Raw genomic sequence first — 17,443 nt, 5'->3', positions numbered from 1 at the left:
AAACATCATAAATTTCAGAGATAAAAAGTGAAATATTATCACTTAAACATAAGATATACAGGAAAATGAAAAACTACTGTTAGGAATGGTATATCTAAGTGTCTAAGAGTAATAAAGATAAAGCTTATAAACATAGACTCATAAAGTAATCGTAATTCAATTGTTACCGGATGGATGTGGAATATTTTACTAAATACTACCTAATATTCTACTTATATATACTATTTATATTACTTTTTACATTAGATCATCAAAGGAATAAGATTTATACTTTTGATATTATAATCTATTCTACCTCCATTCAGTTTAGTAAATACAAAGGATAAAAACCCCCAAAATGTTCTCCTCTGTCAAGAAAACTTTTTAAAATATTAAATTGTTACCTTTGGTATGCTAACATTAGCCTGAAGACCTTTAATTGTTACATTATCCTGCTTCATTACAAGATTTGTCTGTGCTTGTCCTTGGTTAGTCGTTCCTATGGTAGCATGTTCAGTTTTTGTTCCTCTGACATCTTGTTTGGAAGATAGCTGAAGAGATTAAAGCTGAATTGTTATTTCACAGAACTTTCATAATTTCCACATCATCCAACAGCAACTTGCTTATTCACTGTGCTCCCTTATGCCCATCTATATGCCTGCTGCCATCCAGTTTAGCACCCAGACTCTTCAAGTCCAAACCTTGAAAAGCTAGGAAAAATTCAGGGCTGAGAGAAGTGATATAAAATAAAGTGAAACCAGTCTATAGAGAAACAGAAAAAAATGGCAATAGGTATTATTTTAGAATCACTAAAATATATTTATTTGACGGCATATTTTGGATTTGATAATTGGCTCCTTGTTGACTGGGAATATTTTCAAACTTCTTTTGATGTGTACTCATCTACCTTGGCTAGCTATATCACATGAAATGCCAATGTTTTGAATAGTTGGATCATTAAAAATAGTCAGCCTAACTTTACCTTGCCTCTGGTCTCTAGCCCAAACATGACCCAGATAAATTTCAAAGTCAAATGGAGAATCACCAGAAGAGCACCAGGGTATGATTGCTAAGAAACCGGCTCCATAGCTAGAACTACAGCATAAGTAGACTATCACACACCAGGAGATGGTGACTTGATTCATTGAGATGAACAAAAATAATCTCAAAAATATTAAGATACAAATTATCTAATCACAGAGAAAAGTCAAAATAATATGCAGCTTTGCTTTCTTAGAAAATGAATGTACCAGCCTGAAGAATGCTCATTCATTTAGGACCAAAGCTCTTTAGGAAATGCTTACAATTAAGCAACTTATGAAATAAAAGAAAAAAAATAAAGCTATAAATTTAATAAATATTTTATTGCTATTTAATCCATAGTATAGTTATACATGGTATCTCTTAAGGAGCCAATAACATATAAAGACTATTTAGAAATGTCCATGTATTCCAATTTAAATGGCTAATAAAATTTTAATACCTCAGTATTTTTTCAAGTTCAGATATCATGTATACATGAAGAGTACTCAATTTGCTAAACTCATTGAATAAAAAGTTCTTACATTTTCTGAGAAGGTAGTCTTGCTATTTTGGACAGCCTCCCTGAGAACTTTGGCATGGAGATCATCTACAATTGCAGCTGGATGGCGAGTACTAGCACAATGAACCATTGCTTCAATATACCTGAGGGAAGAAAAACAGTAAATGAAAAACTTCAGTATCACTTAATACTATGGCTTAGTTTATCTAAACTGTTCCGTTATGTTCCATTCTAGATTTCATTCATGGTAGTTTTGTCTCCCTTGCAGGACAGAAAAATCTATTATTTCCCCTTTATTCCTTCATTAAGTAGTAGTAAGAATATCAAAAATAATAATTAGTTCCTGGGTATTTGATCATTTTATGCTCATCAGCCCAAAGCAAAAAATGGAAAATATAATGCAATATAATTATTATAATATTGCAATTATTTATCCTGAAAAAGTAACAAATGATAACAGGCCTTTTTAAACATACTTTCATCTTTGTTCAACCAAAAGAGCCATCATCAACCTTCTTCTTCATGAACACATATCACATACACTAATCATATCACATATACTGAATCATTTTATAAAATCGTAGTTACAAACCATATTTTTCAACAAAATTAATACCTGTCTAACGCTTCAGCCACCAGGGGAGTCAGAACAATATCAACAGTCCCTTTTACTTCAACTATGGCTGTGGTCCTGGTCTGAGAGACTGGCTGATCCAGGGTCCACTCTTCTGTCAATGTTTCATCATCTGTGTTATCAACAGTTTTCTTTTCCAGAGGAGTATATGGTGTACTATAAAATTGAATAAGCAAAATCCATATTAAAAAGACCATGAAGAAGACCAGAAGTTAGAGTTTCCTTGAGATGAATGACCAAACATTTATTTCAGCTAAAATTTTCATGAAATCAGACTAGATATTTTATGTCCCAAATCCTTTGCAGAGACAAATGAGTTGCAAAAATGCAAGCTGATCGAAGATGGTTAATACAAGTAAGGAAAGTAAGAAAAGAAAAAAGTAAGAAAAAAAAAGTTGATATATTTACTTGATGGGGCTTTTCCAAAATATGAAAACTACAATACTGGATTCATGTTAGTTCCCAATTTCAATATGCCAAGCTATGGTTTGCACGTTATGTCCAACAGAAATGCTAGTGGCTGCTTATGAATGTTGGCAAAACCATGACAGACAACAGAGTTGAATTATTTATGGTAATTATTTCATTTTTTAAAGATGTTCCAGGGTACTTGGGTGGCTCAGTGGGTTGAGCGTCTGCCCTTGGCTCAGGTCATGATCCCAGGGACTGAGGCCCGTATCAAGCTCCCTGCTCGGTGCAGAGCCTGTTTCTCCCTCTCCCTCTGCCAGCCGCACCCCCTGCTTGTGTGCTCCCGCACTGTCAAATAAATAAATAAAATCTTTAAAAAAAAAAAGTGTTCCAGAACTAATCTTATTTTTCTTTCATTTTCCCAAGGCCCTAGACAATTCTTGCCACACGAGGGCCAATGAAATATTATTTGTTGGGGCGCCTGGGTGGCTCAGTCATTAAGCGTCTGTCTTCGGCTCAGGGCGTGATCCCAGAGTCCTAGGATCGAGCCCCACATCAGCCTCCTCTGCTGGGAGCCTGCTTCTTCCTCTCCCACTCCCCCTGCTTGTGTTCCCTCTCTCTCTGGCTGTCTCTCTCTCTGTCAAATAAACAAATTTTAAAAATCTTAAAAAAAAAAAAAAAGAAATGTTATTTGTTAAGAATGAATAAATAAAAATGAGAAGCTGTAAGAAAAAAAAGTGAAATAAAATGCAAAGCCAACTAGTTACTGTTTATAAGAAATGCATTTAAAGTGTAAATATTATAGACAGGTTGAAAGTAAAAATAATAAATAATAATGGAAAAAGATACTCCATGAATACATATGTATCACTAAGCCTAAGGAAGCTGAAGTGGCTAGATATCAAAGTGGACGTAAAAGAATTACGACATGAGCTAAAGAGCAAATCTGAGTAATGATAAAAGGATATAAGCAGACACAACATTGTGTAAAAACCACTAAGAGTTTCAAAATATGTTAAGAAAAACTGATAGGGGCACCTGGGTGGCTCAGTTGGTTAAGCATCTGCCTTCAGCTCAAGTCCCTGATCCCTGGGTCCTGGGATCGAGCCCCACATTGGTTCCCTGTTCAGTGGGGAGTCTGCTTCTCCCTCTCCCTCTGACCCTCCACCCTGCTCATGCTCTTTCTCTCTCTAATGAACAAATTTAAAAATCTTTTTAAAAAAATTTTTAAAAACCTGATAGAACTGAAGCCAGAAATAGATAAATTAACAACTTCAACTAAACTTAACTACTTTCCCAGCAACTGATAGAAATGGTGAACAACAAACCAGTAAGCTTAGGGGAGATTTGATAACACCACCCACCAACTCTGCCATGTGTAGAACACTATTCCATCCAACAACTGCAGGAAACACTTTCCTTTCTCCTGCTCGTGGAACACTCACCAATACCAACTACAAGCTGGGGTACAAAACAAGTCTCAACAAATGTAAAGATCAAAATCATAAAGAACATACTATGTGATTACAAAATGAAATTATAAATTAGAAACAAATGATAACTTTTAAAATTCTCAAATATGGGGAAATTAAATACTGCATTTCTAAATAAGCCATGGGTCAAAGAATTAAATTAGAAGGGAAAATTTTTAAATAAATAAATAATAAAGTTTATAGTCAAGTAAAGAATGGTTATTTCTCAGAATAAACTCTACATACCTAATAATCAAGAAAGACTGACTTTAAATTTCAAAAGTGTATCAAAAACTAATGATGTGCTGTATGGTGACTAACATAACATTAAAAAAAAAAAGTATGTAACTTCTACTTACTTTGAAGTTGATCCTGAAAGTTGCATTCCTCTGTCTAGTAAAGAATTAGCTGTGAGCCCCTGTTTGATAACCTAAAATAATATAAAACATTACAGTCTAGAATCTTAATGTTATTTGTTCTCTAATTTTATGCTATCAACTGGTATTTGTGAATATCCAGATTACCTTGTTAATATGACTTTGATATGTACAATAAAAATACTCAAAAGATAGAGGTGCCTGGGTGGCTCAATTAGTTGAGTGCCCAACTCTGGTTTCAGCTCAGGTCATGACAGCTCAATTCTACTCGGTAGCCAAAGTACATGAGATCACATTTCCTTAAAGCTCTCACAAGTTTCCTAATGAAATTTCAACGAAATTTTAACTATTGATACCATGGTCTGTAAGTCCTTAATGATCTGGCCCTTATTTAGGTCTCTAGCCTCAAAATGAGCAGTCTCCCTGCTAACTTACTTATGTGCACTGACTTCTTTCCCACCTTAGAATTTTAGCAAGGCTCCTGCTTGTACCTAGGTCTTCCCATCATCAATTTCTTCTCATACTTTAAGTTTCAGTTTAAATATTACCTCCTCAGATAGACCTTTCTTATCAATACAAATAGGTAGCTCCACCCCTCATTATTCTCTATCCTAGCATCTTTGGATTATCTTCCTAAGACTCTTCTCAACTTGTAATCATATACTTATCTGTTTTACCTATTAACTGTCTGTCTCCCACACCTAAACTCTAAATCCTATGTCCGTTTTCCTCATCACTGTATATCAAATGCCTGGCACACAATAGTATATAATAAATATCTGAATTAAGAATGAATAAATTAACATTTAAGACACTTTAAATAAGTGTGTATGTTTAAGTAAGGATATACCATATAAGATTCCCACACACAGTTATTCAGTTCCATAAGATTTTACCTGCTTAATTTTGTTCTTTAAAATCATAAAAAATTCTCTTATAAATGTATAATTTTATAAAAATAGCTTTCGTATTTAGGCTATTATCACTAAATTTATTTTGATGTATTTTCAGTTTTCCTTTAAAAAGCTATTTACAGAATTCATTACAGAAATGGACAATAACCAATTCCTGCTAAATTATAAGATCTCAAATGTCAAGTGCATGAAATTGGATTTGCACAGTAGCAGTTACAGATTAAGAAGAAAGAACACCAGCTACTAAAAACAATTTCAAAATTTTATTTTTAAGACACACAAAAATTTGAATTCAGAGACTGGACCTTAATCTTAGAGCATAATGTAGACAGAGACTATATGTTAATTGATTAACACTGTGACACTCAAGTCTGAAACTATTCCTCAATTTGAGATGTTTAAATATAATACTCATTAATAACCCTGAGATTTATTGTCACACAAGAAGGTATAACTTCAGAAATTCTTTCTTTCAGAGGTAGTTAAAATGACTGAGAGAATAATTTTGGAAACATCTTAAAAATGGATTTATCTAAGTAAACATGTCAGTGGAAACTAATGATTTGGTTTATACCTTAAAAGTTGGAACAGAAAGCTGTTCAAATGATGATGAACTTTCTTCACTGGTTGGAGTATCCAGATCCAGGGGACGATGCAATGAGGACTTAGAGGTTCTTTTGTTAGTAGGGTGCTTCACTGACCAATTAATTACCTGGAACTGAGTAAGGTAAGTCTGATAACAATTCATCACAGGTTGTTGAGAAGTAATCTGTTCACTCTCTACTGTTTTCTCAACCTCTACAACATATGGATGTTCTATAACGTCATCTTCTCCACCTAATGCAGAAACGAATGAAGCCTGGGAAGGATGAGTTTTGAATGGCAGAGTTCGGGGATCCTGAATGCTTTCTCCATGGCCAGTAAGTGGTCCCTCCACACTGTGATATATGGAACCCCTACTGTAGTCAATCTGCTGTGCTTGCTTTTTCTTCTTTTTTCTACCTGGATAAGTTCCAGGACCTTCATCACTGCTAATGGGCTCAAATTCTTCAGCTGCAGAAAAGTAGGCTTCACTATCAGCCATTGACATGCTGGAATCCATTGACCGATATTGATGAAATGAATTGGAGTCTGCTGATGGTGTGTATGGGAATGAACCAAAACTTCTTCTCTGCTTTGGTGAGTCTAATACATTCTCATCACTTCGGGAGACATCACTACTAAACTGGACTCCAACTGTAACAGGCTGCTTGTCTCCATAAAAAGCAGCAGTAAGGCTCTTGGTACTCCCAAGTCGAGTAGAACATACAGAGGCTTGTCGTTTCAAGGGAGATCTCAAAGGAGATTGACCTACTGACTTTTCCTGAGTATTAGGAGACACGGGGCTGTTTCCTGAAATTTCTGTGGGAATACTAAAATGGAAAGCAAAGTTATTACCATTTACTGTACACCGTATAATTTAAGCATAAATAGAAGTACTTATAAAATCTTTATAGTTTTAATCATTTATTTCACAAAGGAAAAATCTAAATTTTACAATGAAATATCTAAACAAAGTAACAAAACTGCACAATATGTGTTCATACCCCATGTAGTTCCAAAAAAAATTAAGGAAGTTTACAACATAATAAAAACTGAAACCCAAAGTATAATCTTCTGTCCATAATTTGTGGACACTAATGTATTTATAACTTTTTTTTTTATATCCTTTAAAAGTTTGTCCAACAAAATATACCAGGGCATTGATCAAATGAGAGGGATTGAAGGAGAGGAAGAAGTTATAGATAGCCCCACTATCATGACCTTCAGCAACTGATGCTAGTGCCATTTACTGAAGCAGAACAAGTTGAGCATGAGAGGTACAAGGTCACTATTTATAGGCTGAGTTTGAGGTCTCCATGAAACATACAAGTAGAAATATCAAAAAGGTAGCTGCCTATAGGGATGAAAGTTTTGGCTAGAGTTTTACATTTAAAAGATGTTGCCTACAGATCATAATTGAAGCCAAACAGTTATTGAGATTGTCTAGGGAAACAGTAGAGAGTAAGTGGGGATAAAGGTACAGAACAGAGTCCTGAGCATCCAGAACATCTAACAAATAGCAGGCTGTAAGAGGAAGAAAAAGAAGAAATGGACCCCAAAGATACAGACGTAGTGAAGAAAAGGGCCATATGCACCCCAATGTTCATAGCAGCATTGTCCACAATAGCTAAATCATGGAAGGAGCCGAGATGCCCTTCAACAGATGACTGGATTAAGAAGTTGTGGTCCATATATACAATGGAATATTACTCAGCTATCAGAAAGAACGAGTTCTCAACATTTGCTGCAACATGGACGGCACTGGAGGAGATAATGCTAAGTGAAATAAGTCAAGCAGAGAAAGACAGCTATCATATGATTTCTCTCATCTATGGAACGTAAGAACTAGGATGATCAGTAGGGGAAGAAAGGGATAAAGAAAGGGGGGGTAATCAGAAGGGGGAATGAAACATGAGAGACTATGGACTATGAGAAACAAACTGAGGGCCTCAGAGGGGAGGGGGGTGGGGGAATGGGATAGGCTGGTGATGGGTAGTAAGGAGGGCACGTATTGCATGGTGCACTGGGTGTTATACACAACTAATGAATCATCGAGCCTTACATCGGAAACTGGGGATGTACTGTATGGTGACTAACATAATATAATAAAAAATCATTAAAAAAAAAAAAAAGGAAAAAGAAGAAATGGAGGGAAGAAAATGGAGGGCATGGAAATAAGGAATAAGAAGGAACAGCCAAGGAGGTTGGAGGAAAATCTAAAATTTTCGTATCTGTGGGATGGCAAGAAATATTTATTTTCACTATATTTTTCTGTATTTTCTTATTTCTGGAACGAATATATATGTGTTAATTTTGTAATTAGCAAGACAACAGCAAATGGACATTTAAAAATATGTTCAGGAGGAGAAAAGAATTTTCTATAGTGGGTGAGTTGAGAGGAAAAAGGTTTTTTTACCAAAATTTTAAGTAATTATAATCTTATTATAATTTCTAATCTAATCTAGTTTCTAAATGTAATTGAATACTGACCTTACTTGGCCATCATCTCGTTTTGCACTATGCAAGAATTCTTTTTGTACCAAATGGTCATCAGCAACAGAAGAGGGACTTTCCTTCTCTCCGGCCAATAAAGGCTGTGCCGCACTAGAACTACTGTTCTCTTCTGAGGAAGAGGATGAGCTATGAGATCGTAATGGTACTTGAAGACTAAGGTGCTGAGTTTTTCTTTCTACTTCTATTCCCACTGATTTGTTTTCCCATTCTTTCCTCTTCATGCCATTCGCATTACCTGAATAAACAAACAAAAAAGTAGGTTACATGAACATAATAATTTCAAAAGCAATTTATCAAAAATAAGAGCACTTAATCCAATTCCCTATTTTTATAAATATAATCATTTTCTAAAAGCACAAATATCCAATTTCACATAGCAATATGCCAAACACTATAGAAAGATATCTACATTACGTATGAATCCAGAGTCCATAGACAGGGAATTTTTTCTTATTTTTTTAAACTTCATTTCAAAATTTTCAAACTTACAGAAAACTTTAAAGAATAATACAAAGCCACCATATATCTTTTACTTAGAATTACCTATTTTAAACATTTTGCCACATTTGCTCTAATATGTATAATATATACATATTATTTTTTGAATTGAGAGTAATTTGCAGACATAGTGACCTTTTATCCTAGATCATTAAGTGTTTATTTCTGAAGAATAATATATAATCACTATATAATTATCGACCTGGTAAATTTAGTATTTATACAAAACTGTTATCCAATCTACCATGTGCTTTCCAATTTCCTCAATTGACCCAATAATGTCCTTTAAAGCACCTGTGCCCCTTCCAGTACAAGATTCAATCTAGGATCATATATTATTGCATTCAGTTGTCATATATTCTTCAACGTGGAACATTACCTTAGCCTTTTATAAGAGCCCTATGACATGTTATATAAATTGGGGGTGAGGAAAATGACAGTCTTAAATTGCTTAGATTTAAAAGAACAAACAAACAAACAAACAAAACTCCTGCTCAGTTTCTATTCTCCTCCAGACATCACTGTGTTACCCAAGAAAGAGGAACCTGTTAGTAGGAGAAAACACCTTTCCGAGCAGATTGCAGTTCTAGATGGAATTTAAGTGGTAAGAAGACTTAAGAACTTACAATATAAGTAATATTATTCGCTTCTATTACTACAAATGGAAAAATCAGAACAATAAATGTCAGAAGAAAAATGGGTTTCATTCACATCTAAGTGGTAGGAAACCAGTAGTCACTGACCTTCCAAGGAAATCCTGTGTTCTACCATGTGCTCTCCTTGATTCTATTCTAACGCTGTGTAACTATACTTGGCTCCTAGAAACCTCAACAATCAGAAGTCAGATACTTATATAGGGGTTAATTCTATAGCAAACTCATAGTGATTTGGGAATTACAGCTCACTCCTGAAAGAATCAATACAAGATACAATCTCTATTATATATTATAAGAGTTATAAAGAGCTTTGCTTTGTTCAGTTAGAGAATTTGCTCTCTTCCCTCTTTTACACCATGTGTAAATTCCCTGTAGATTTTCTTCCTTCCCTTTGTGATGGTTAAACTTTGATCTGCAGATCAGAAAATCGAGCAGTGTTTATAATTAGTGCCAGCTGTAGTACAGTAGAAAGAACACTGAAGTGGCTCTGATGGCCCTGACTCTAGCTTCTGCTTAGCCATCTGATTTTGTGCAACTCCATCTCAGTGATGAGCCTCACTTTCTTCACTATAAACAAGGAAAATATAGAACTCACATGGTAGCTTAAAGATTAAATGAGAAAATGCCTGTGAAAACCTTTAAAAATAAACTTATTCAAATGTAAGCGTAATATTGTAAGAAAAATGATCAATTTTATTTAGCATCTTTCCTATCCTTTAAAACTCAAGAACTTTTGATGTTTGCAGATTTTATAGGATAATCTACTCTTATTCTAGGCAAAACTGCTGAAGTCAAACAACCTTAAATAAGATTTACATACTTATGTATTAATATTTAGTGAAAAATCATTAAAGCAAGAATTTGGTATATGTAGTCCAGCTCTTTCTTCTAAGAGCTCCTTACACATGGGAAATCAATGAACTTTTAAAGTTAAAACTTCTTCTTTCCTCCCTTTTTGTCTATGGACAAAAGGCAGTGTTATTAATGTTTTCGAATAGATCAAGGGAAAAAGGCTAACATTAGTAAAATATCAAGACTTTTCCACATTTCACTTCTTGACAGCATGACAACTTCAGCAGTAAATGCTGCACTTAATTGTAGGACCATACAACTAAAAAACCCAAAGGAAAATACACTTCTGAATCTTCAGAGAAAAGACACTAGAAAATCTAAATCTAGTATACTTAAAGCCACCATTTACTGCTCATACCACACTTGTGTATAGCAAAGTTATCCTACAGGGTCTAAGGAAAGGTAACATTTCTCTTCTTGAATGTTCAATTTTAGTGATAAGAATATCCTGCAAAATAGTTGGTAATACGAGGGCCAACAGTATAAATATTACTATTGATAAGTTTTCCTATAAAAGTAAACTGGTAAAACAACTGTTACCTTGAAGCATAGCTATTCTTAAGTAAATCTCTGGAAGCTGAGGTCTAGGAAAATAAAGATATATAAAGAAATCTCAGAATAAGCTTGGCTAGGAAAATCACCAATGTCAATAGATCTGAAGGATAGACCTGCTTTTGCCTTGTGTAACTGTAAAAAACTCACTAGTCTTCTCTGGCTTTAGTTAAATCACCTGCAAAACAAAGGAAGATTATACTGAATCCTACCTATGAGTCCGCTCAAAAAATTGAGTTGAACAAAGTTAACACTGAACTTCTCTCACAATGGCATAAGAATAAAGACAAAAAAGATTAGTACAAGTAACAAAATAACACATTACCATCTACAATTTTGGGAATTTCTTTAGTAATAATCCATTCTCCAGGCTGGAGCAGAGACTGTCCATAATACATATCAGACTCTGCACTCGTGCTTGAAAATGCAGAACTACTGGAAGGTGTCAACTCTTCAAGTTTGAAGAAATCTAGGCCAGTTACTGTGCCACCAAAGAATCTGCAGCCACCGAGACAACCACACTTGTTCCTACACCTCTTATTCTTCAGGGTATCATCTGGCCACAAAAACCACAACCTAAACAGAACCCAAAACAAAACAAAAGCAACAACATAACAAAAACTCATTAGGAAATAAACTTTTTGGCAGGTAATTAATTAAAAATAAGTTAATTGTTAATATTTTTAAAAGACAACGTAAACACAAAAGCTTATTTTACTGTGGAATGTCTAACCATTTTGTGTTTCTTAAAAAAAAATAGTCTCACCATGGTGAGATGAAAATAAGTAGGAATAGAGAGAGAGATACAGCATACATAAAAAAAAAAGAACTAAAAAGCAGCAAATATAAAGATCAGGCATTTAAATCCGATTTAAAAACAGTAGTAAACATTCTCAAAAGGACTAAAAATTTTAAACATTAATGTAAAAAATGGATAAAACTATTGGTACAGATACTAAATAGATAATTTATCACCGTTAGCATTTGAGAGCCTATTTCATATGGCAAATGCACCAAAATACTATAAATGTGGCGCGAATAAGAAATTTATTTCTCAATAAAACGAAAATAATGCATTCTATATATATTAGAGGAAAAAACTGTAATAATTTTGTAATAAGGACTCTGAACGAAGTATTAAGAATTAGGACAATGGGAGAAAATGTGTGTAAAATTCTTTAGGTTCTGTGAATGATCCACACAAAAGCCTGTCAGTATATATTTACTCTCCTACTTTCTTAAAAAAATATTATATAATACAAATATGGGAGATATGTCTTTATTCCTCTTTTTTTAACCTTAAATAATAAAATCACCTTCTATTAATAGTATGTTTTTCTAAGTATTTTTACATGCATTATCTCATTGGATCCTTAGGGCCCCCAAGGAAAACAGAACAGGTATTATCATTTTCATTTTACATTCACTCATTTATATTTCTTACATATATTTATATGTGCCTATTATTGTGCTAGGTGAAACCAACAGACATAGTCTTATCCATATGAAGTTCAGAGTACAGAGGCAAAGACAAGCCACAAACAAAATATCTAATGATAGATTATACAGAGTGCTATGATGTAAAAACAAAACAAAAGAAAAAAATCAAGGTGTTGTGACAAGGGAAACAGAAGGAATCTTTCAAAAAGTAATATTTGAGATGTGAAAGATGAGATGAAATGTATCAAGGCAGAAGTGAAACATCAGTCTAGAGAACAAAAGGAAAAATATGTGAGAAAACCTTAGGATTAGTGAGAATCTGACATATTATTTCAGTTAAATGTTATCAAATTCAAATCACTTCTCTATTTTAAAGTATTCAGATTCAGTCACTCAGCAAACTATTGTAAGCGCGATCAAAATAAAAGACCTTGTATATTCCACACGCTTTTTTAGCTCATTTGTGTAGCAAAAAGCTTAGTAAAATGCATGGGCTTGCATTCATCTAGACATGGGTTCAAATTCCAGCTGTGCCACTTAATAACTCTAGGACCCTGGTCAAGTTAGTTAACATTTCTGAGCTTCAGTTTCCTCAACTGTAAAAGTGCTCTGATAAACCTACTAAGACTGTTTTGAAGATTAGATGTAAAGCACCTGATATAAAATCTAGAATATAGAAGTTGTACAACAAATGTAAGCTCCCTTCCCTACCTTCATTACAATCCAATGCACTAGTTCTCAACTTTAGCTTGCATTAGAATCACCTAGAGGGCTTATTACACTATGGAGAGCAGGGCTGCACCCCCAGAGCTTCTGACTGAGGTCTAGTAAGACCTGACTATGTAAATTTCTAACAAGTTCCAAGGAGGGTGGAAAAAAACTCACCACTGGTGGTGGTGGTTTGGGAACCATACTTTTCAAAAACACTAATCTAAAGAAACTAATGACCTGTGTGTCCAGTAACTTTTCCAGTTATATATATATAAACTCCTGGGAATCAAATATGCACAAAGGCAACCAAAGCTAAAGGTCAATGAGTTCCCACATTGGGAGAGGCAATTCCCAATATGCCCTAAACATCCCTACCTGTTCTTGCTGGGTGTGCCAAGAATGCAAAGTCCTGACCAGGCCACTGCTTGGGATTGTATTGGCAGTAAACAACCTAAAGAGACGAGGTAATGTCTCACCCTGGAAAAGCGCAGGTTTGCTTCCACTTACTCTAAAAGTGGTAGGATCCTTAAGTTCAATATTCCTCTTCTATAATGCATCCCACTGTGTGTAGACATCCCTTCGTGGACTTTTTGTGTCACCTCCAAAGGATTCATGAATAGGGGTACCAGATATAGCAAATAAAAATAAGTTTGTCCTATGCAATGTATGGGACAATATGACACACCTATACTAGAAAGTTATTTGTTGTTTATCTGAAATTTAAATTTAACTAGGCATCCTATATTGCATCTGGCAACCCTACTTGGAGGGCACAGGGAACCAATACAAACACATATGACTCTGGTTTGTGCTTTTGTTGTAATAAAGTCCCTTGTCTTTATTGGAGTCTTGTGTCTTCCAGCAGCACCCATGAAACTGTGGCAGGCTAACTTGTTAGCTTGCAAGTAGGATAAAATCCCACTCTTCACAATTATTAACAAAACGGAGCACTGAAACCAATCTAAATGTTTGGATTTACTTGAACACCTGGAACTTGAATCATGTGGTGCCATTTCCTTCACTTCATTAGCACCTTGTTCTACCATCTGACCAATTAACTGGACCCAGACACTTTGTTCATAGTAACTGGCTTCCTGAACAATAATTAACAAAGAAACCAAAGTTTTTTTTAAAACATCATTCTCCACACACCCGCTTCCATACTCAGATTTACAAGATGTCAGGATCTTAAAGTAACTTAAAAGATTAATGTAATCTCAGTAAAAAAAACTCAGAATTTTTAAAAACTAGAATAATAGTTCTTTTGGGAAATTAACAGATAAAAATACCTGAACGTTTGTGATGAAATGGAAAAATAAATGTGTATTAGGTACAAATTTTTACCTCTGTATTTGAATACATATTTGCAAAAAATCTATTTACACGTTTGGCTGGATTTATACAAACACACTATACAAAATCCAGATAGTGGGGCACCTGGGTGGCTCAATCGGTTAAGCATCCGACTCTTGATTTCAGCTTAGGTCACGATCTTAGGGTCATAAGATCAAGCTCCCCATTGGGCTCTGTGCTGAGCATGGAGCCTGCTTAAGATTCTCTGCCCCTGCCCCCCCCCCCATGTGTGCACATGCATGCACTCTCTCGTTCTCTCTCTAAAAAACCATAAAAAAACAAAAAAGCAAGAGTTTTATGTAAAGAAAAAAAAGGGAATAGAAAAAGAAATAAGAAAATACAGATGCTATGTGATTACTACCAAAAGAAATATTTTCTCACTTAGTACAAGAAATTACAAAGGTTAAAAACTGATATATTTGAATACACAAAAATTAAAGTCTGTACATAAGACTAAAAAAAATTTAAAAATGAAACAAATTGTAAAATATTAGCAACAGGGACTACTAAAAGGATGTAATCTATATAGAGCTCTTAAGAATTGGTAAGAAATACACCAATATGCCAATAAATAAATATACATAGAATAATAATATGCAAATTACAAATGAGGAAATAAAAACCACCAGTAAATACATGAAAAAAAGTATTAATCCCAGAAATAAAGAAATGCAAAATAAAACAGAAATATCATCTTTCAGTTATATAAAACACATAAAGGGTAGCAAAGATGCAGTGAGACACAGACTCTCCTAAAAAGCCATTGGGCATATAAAGTGAAATAATGTTTCTGGGAATTTGGGAATGCATATCAAAAGGCTCAGTTTTTAGCACAGTCACACCCCCCCCTTCTAAGGAAACTACTTAAAGGGAATTTAAAGAACATGTAGGAAAAGATTTTCTGTGCAAAAAATGTTCCTCTTCCATTACTTATAATGAGAAATTTAGAAACACTTATCTACGTGTTTAATACATAAGGGCAATGGCTAAATAAAGTAAAATATCTCTTTTTGATGGTGTATTATCATTTGTTTGAAAGGAACTTTATAAAATTTTCAGTCATATGGGCAGATGCTTAGGATATTAAGTTTAACACAAACATGCAGAATTTATAAATACACAATGATTTCAAGTATAAGAAAGATACATTAAAAATATGGGGAAGAAATATGACAAATTCAGTGTGGTAAGGTTATGGTAATTATTTTCCTTTATTTCATAATAGTTTTCTCTACTTTTAAAATAAGCTCATATTTACTTTATAATGGGGTAGATGGGGATGGAAAAAGTATACTGGCATTTTAAAAGGACATGATTCAGTAAGAGGCTTTGGCAACTTTTTAAATGGCAGATACAATTATTTCTTAATGATCGTTTCTTGAGGATTAGATTCCCTTAGTTTCCCCTGCAGTTGTAAGAGCCCACAAAAGGAAGAGTTTTGTAGAGTACATGGTGATAGCAATGATGTTTTCTAGAAATGATGAAATGGAAGTAGAAGGCTCTGGTGAGAGAGAAAGGGTACGGTAGTGCTCCATAAAATGTTATTTGGGATCTAGTAATTTAAACTCATTTCACTGCTAATACACATTGTATGGGCTTAGAAACACATTAAAAAACAGTGTTATTTCCATCAACCACACCATTACCAGAGATGAGATAAACAACATATTTACTTAAATATCAGGTTCTTATACAGTCACGGAGGTGTACCTAACACAATCATATTTAGTCTTTATGTAAAACGTTCCTATTCCTAACAGTAGAATTTCTTCTATAATAAAAGGTAATCTTCATCTGAACTTGGGACTATTAACTTCCTTAAATTTCACTTACCTCTTAGTTCTGACATCATGAGTTTCTAAGAAATGTCTTTGAGCCTCATGTTTAGAATGATGATCAGCAGCTAATGCAATATCAACAGTAATGAGTCCTAAGTTGGCTGACCCTGCCTCAAGCCAATAGGCCCTCCGTAGTACTGCAGGCTGAAGTCCAACTCTGGAATTATTTAATTGTTCAATGTACTGTCTCACTTGAAAATCCTGAATTGCAGCACTTATTCCTTCCCCAACCGACTGATTGTGGAGATTACAGTTTGCAACTCGAACTGCACCCATCTAAATAGAATGAAGAAAAGGAAATAAAACTGTAGTTTCTGTATTCTTAAGCAACTTAAATTAAACGACAGAATAGATATTTATTTCAAATTGCATGAAAGAAGAAGGGAAAAGAGAAAAAAGGGAAATAGAAAAGATAAATGCAACAGAATAAAAGTAGACATTCAATTAATAAAAAAGAGGATAAAAGGAAAAGAACACAAGTCGAAAAGAAAACAAGAGGAGGAGGAAAGAAATGATGGTAGTAAGTAATAAAATCACAGACTCTTAACAAGGCTTAATTTTAAGCAGTAACCCACAAAGCACAGGTGGCAAACAAATGTTTTCAGGAGCCAGGCAGGATATAAATGTACAAAACCTAAAGGCATTCACAATCAAATCTTTTAAGAACACTACCAATTTAATCCCTGCCATAAAAGCAACCTCCAAGTTTACATCCCTGCCATAAAGCAAAGTTAATGATAATTCACTTAGAGTAAAATAGTAGTGAAAGCATGCCTTAAGAAACAGACTAGAAGACAACATGGCCGAGCCAAAAACAGAAAGCCATCTCCTGGAATTCTGTAATATTCTGTGAGATAGCAAACTATAAATGTGTGTTCTATCTCAAGAAATGGAGGTTTTGGGGCGCCTGGATGGCTCAGTCAGTTAAGCAAATGACTCTTGATTTCAGCTCAGGTCATGATCTCAGAGTCCTGAGACAGAGCTCCATGTCTGGCTCCATGCTCAGCGGGGAGTCTGCTTCTCTCCTGCTCTCCCTCTGCCCCTCCCCCCTGTCCCGGCTCACGGTGGTCTCTCTAAAATAAATAAATCTTAAAAAAAAGAGAAAGAAAGAAATGGAAGT

General features: G+C 34.5%; 1 protein-coding gene across 17 annotated transcripts in view; it reads right to left on the bottom strand.

Annotated features, from left to right (window-relative positions):
- Nucleotides 1–17,443, bottom strand: part of BLTP1 (bridge-like lipid transfer protein family member 1) — a 195,615-nt gene that overhangs the window by 98,054 nt on the left and 80,118 nt on the right. For all 17 annotated transcript variants that reach the window (XM_057310047.1, XM_044384298.3, XM_044384302.3 and 14 more), the window contains 8 exons: nucleotides 16,319–16,599; nucleotides 11,307–11,557; nucleotides 8,400–8,658; nucleotides 5,902–6,739; nucleotides 4,396–4,466; nucleotides 2,139–2,312; nucleotides 1,545–1,665; nucleotides 384–530 (listed from right to left, as the gene is read on the bottom strand). In XM_057310047.1, coding sequence (XP_057166030.1) covers nucleotides 384–530; nucleotides 1,545–1,665; nucleotides 2,139–2,312; nucleotides 4,396–4,466; nucleotides 5,902–6,739; nucleotides 8,400–8,658; nucleotides 11,307–11,557; nucleotides 16,319–16,599 — 2,142 coding nt within the window. The remainder of the gene's footprint in view (nucleotides 1–383; nucleotides 531–1,544; nucleotides 1,666–2,138; nucleotides 2,313–4,395; nucleotides 4,467–5,901; nucleotides 6,740–8,399; nucleotides 8,659–11,306; nucleotides 11,558–16,318; nucleotides 16,600–17,443) is intronic.

This window comes from Ursus arctos, unplaced genomic scaffold (assembly GCF_023065955.2).
Source record: "Ursus arctos isolate Adak ecotype North America unplaced genomic scaffold, UrsArc2.0 scaffold_11, whole genome shotgun sequence".
NCBI classification, from domain to species: domain Eukaryota; kingdom Metazoa; phylum Chordata; class Mammalia; order Carnivora; family Ursidae; genus Ursus; species Ursus arctos.
This window is presented reverse-complemented; position numbering and strand designations above follow the sequence as displayed.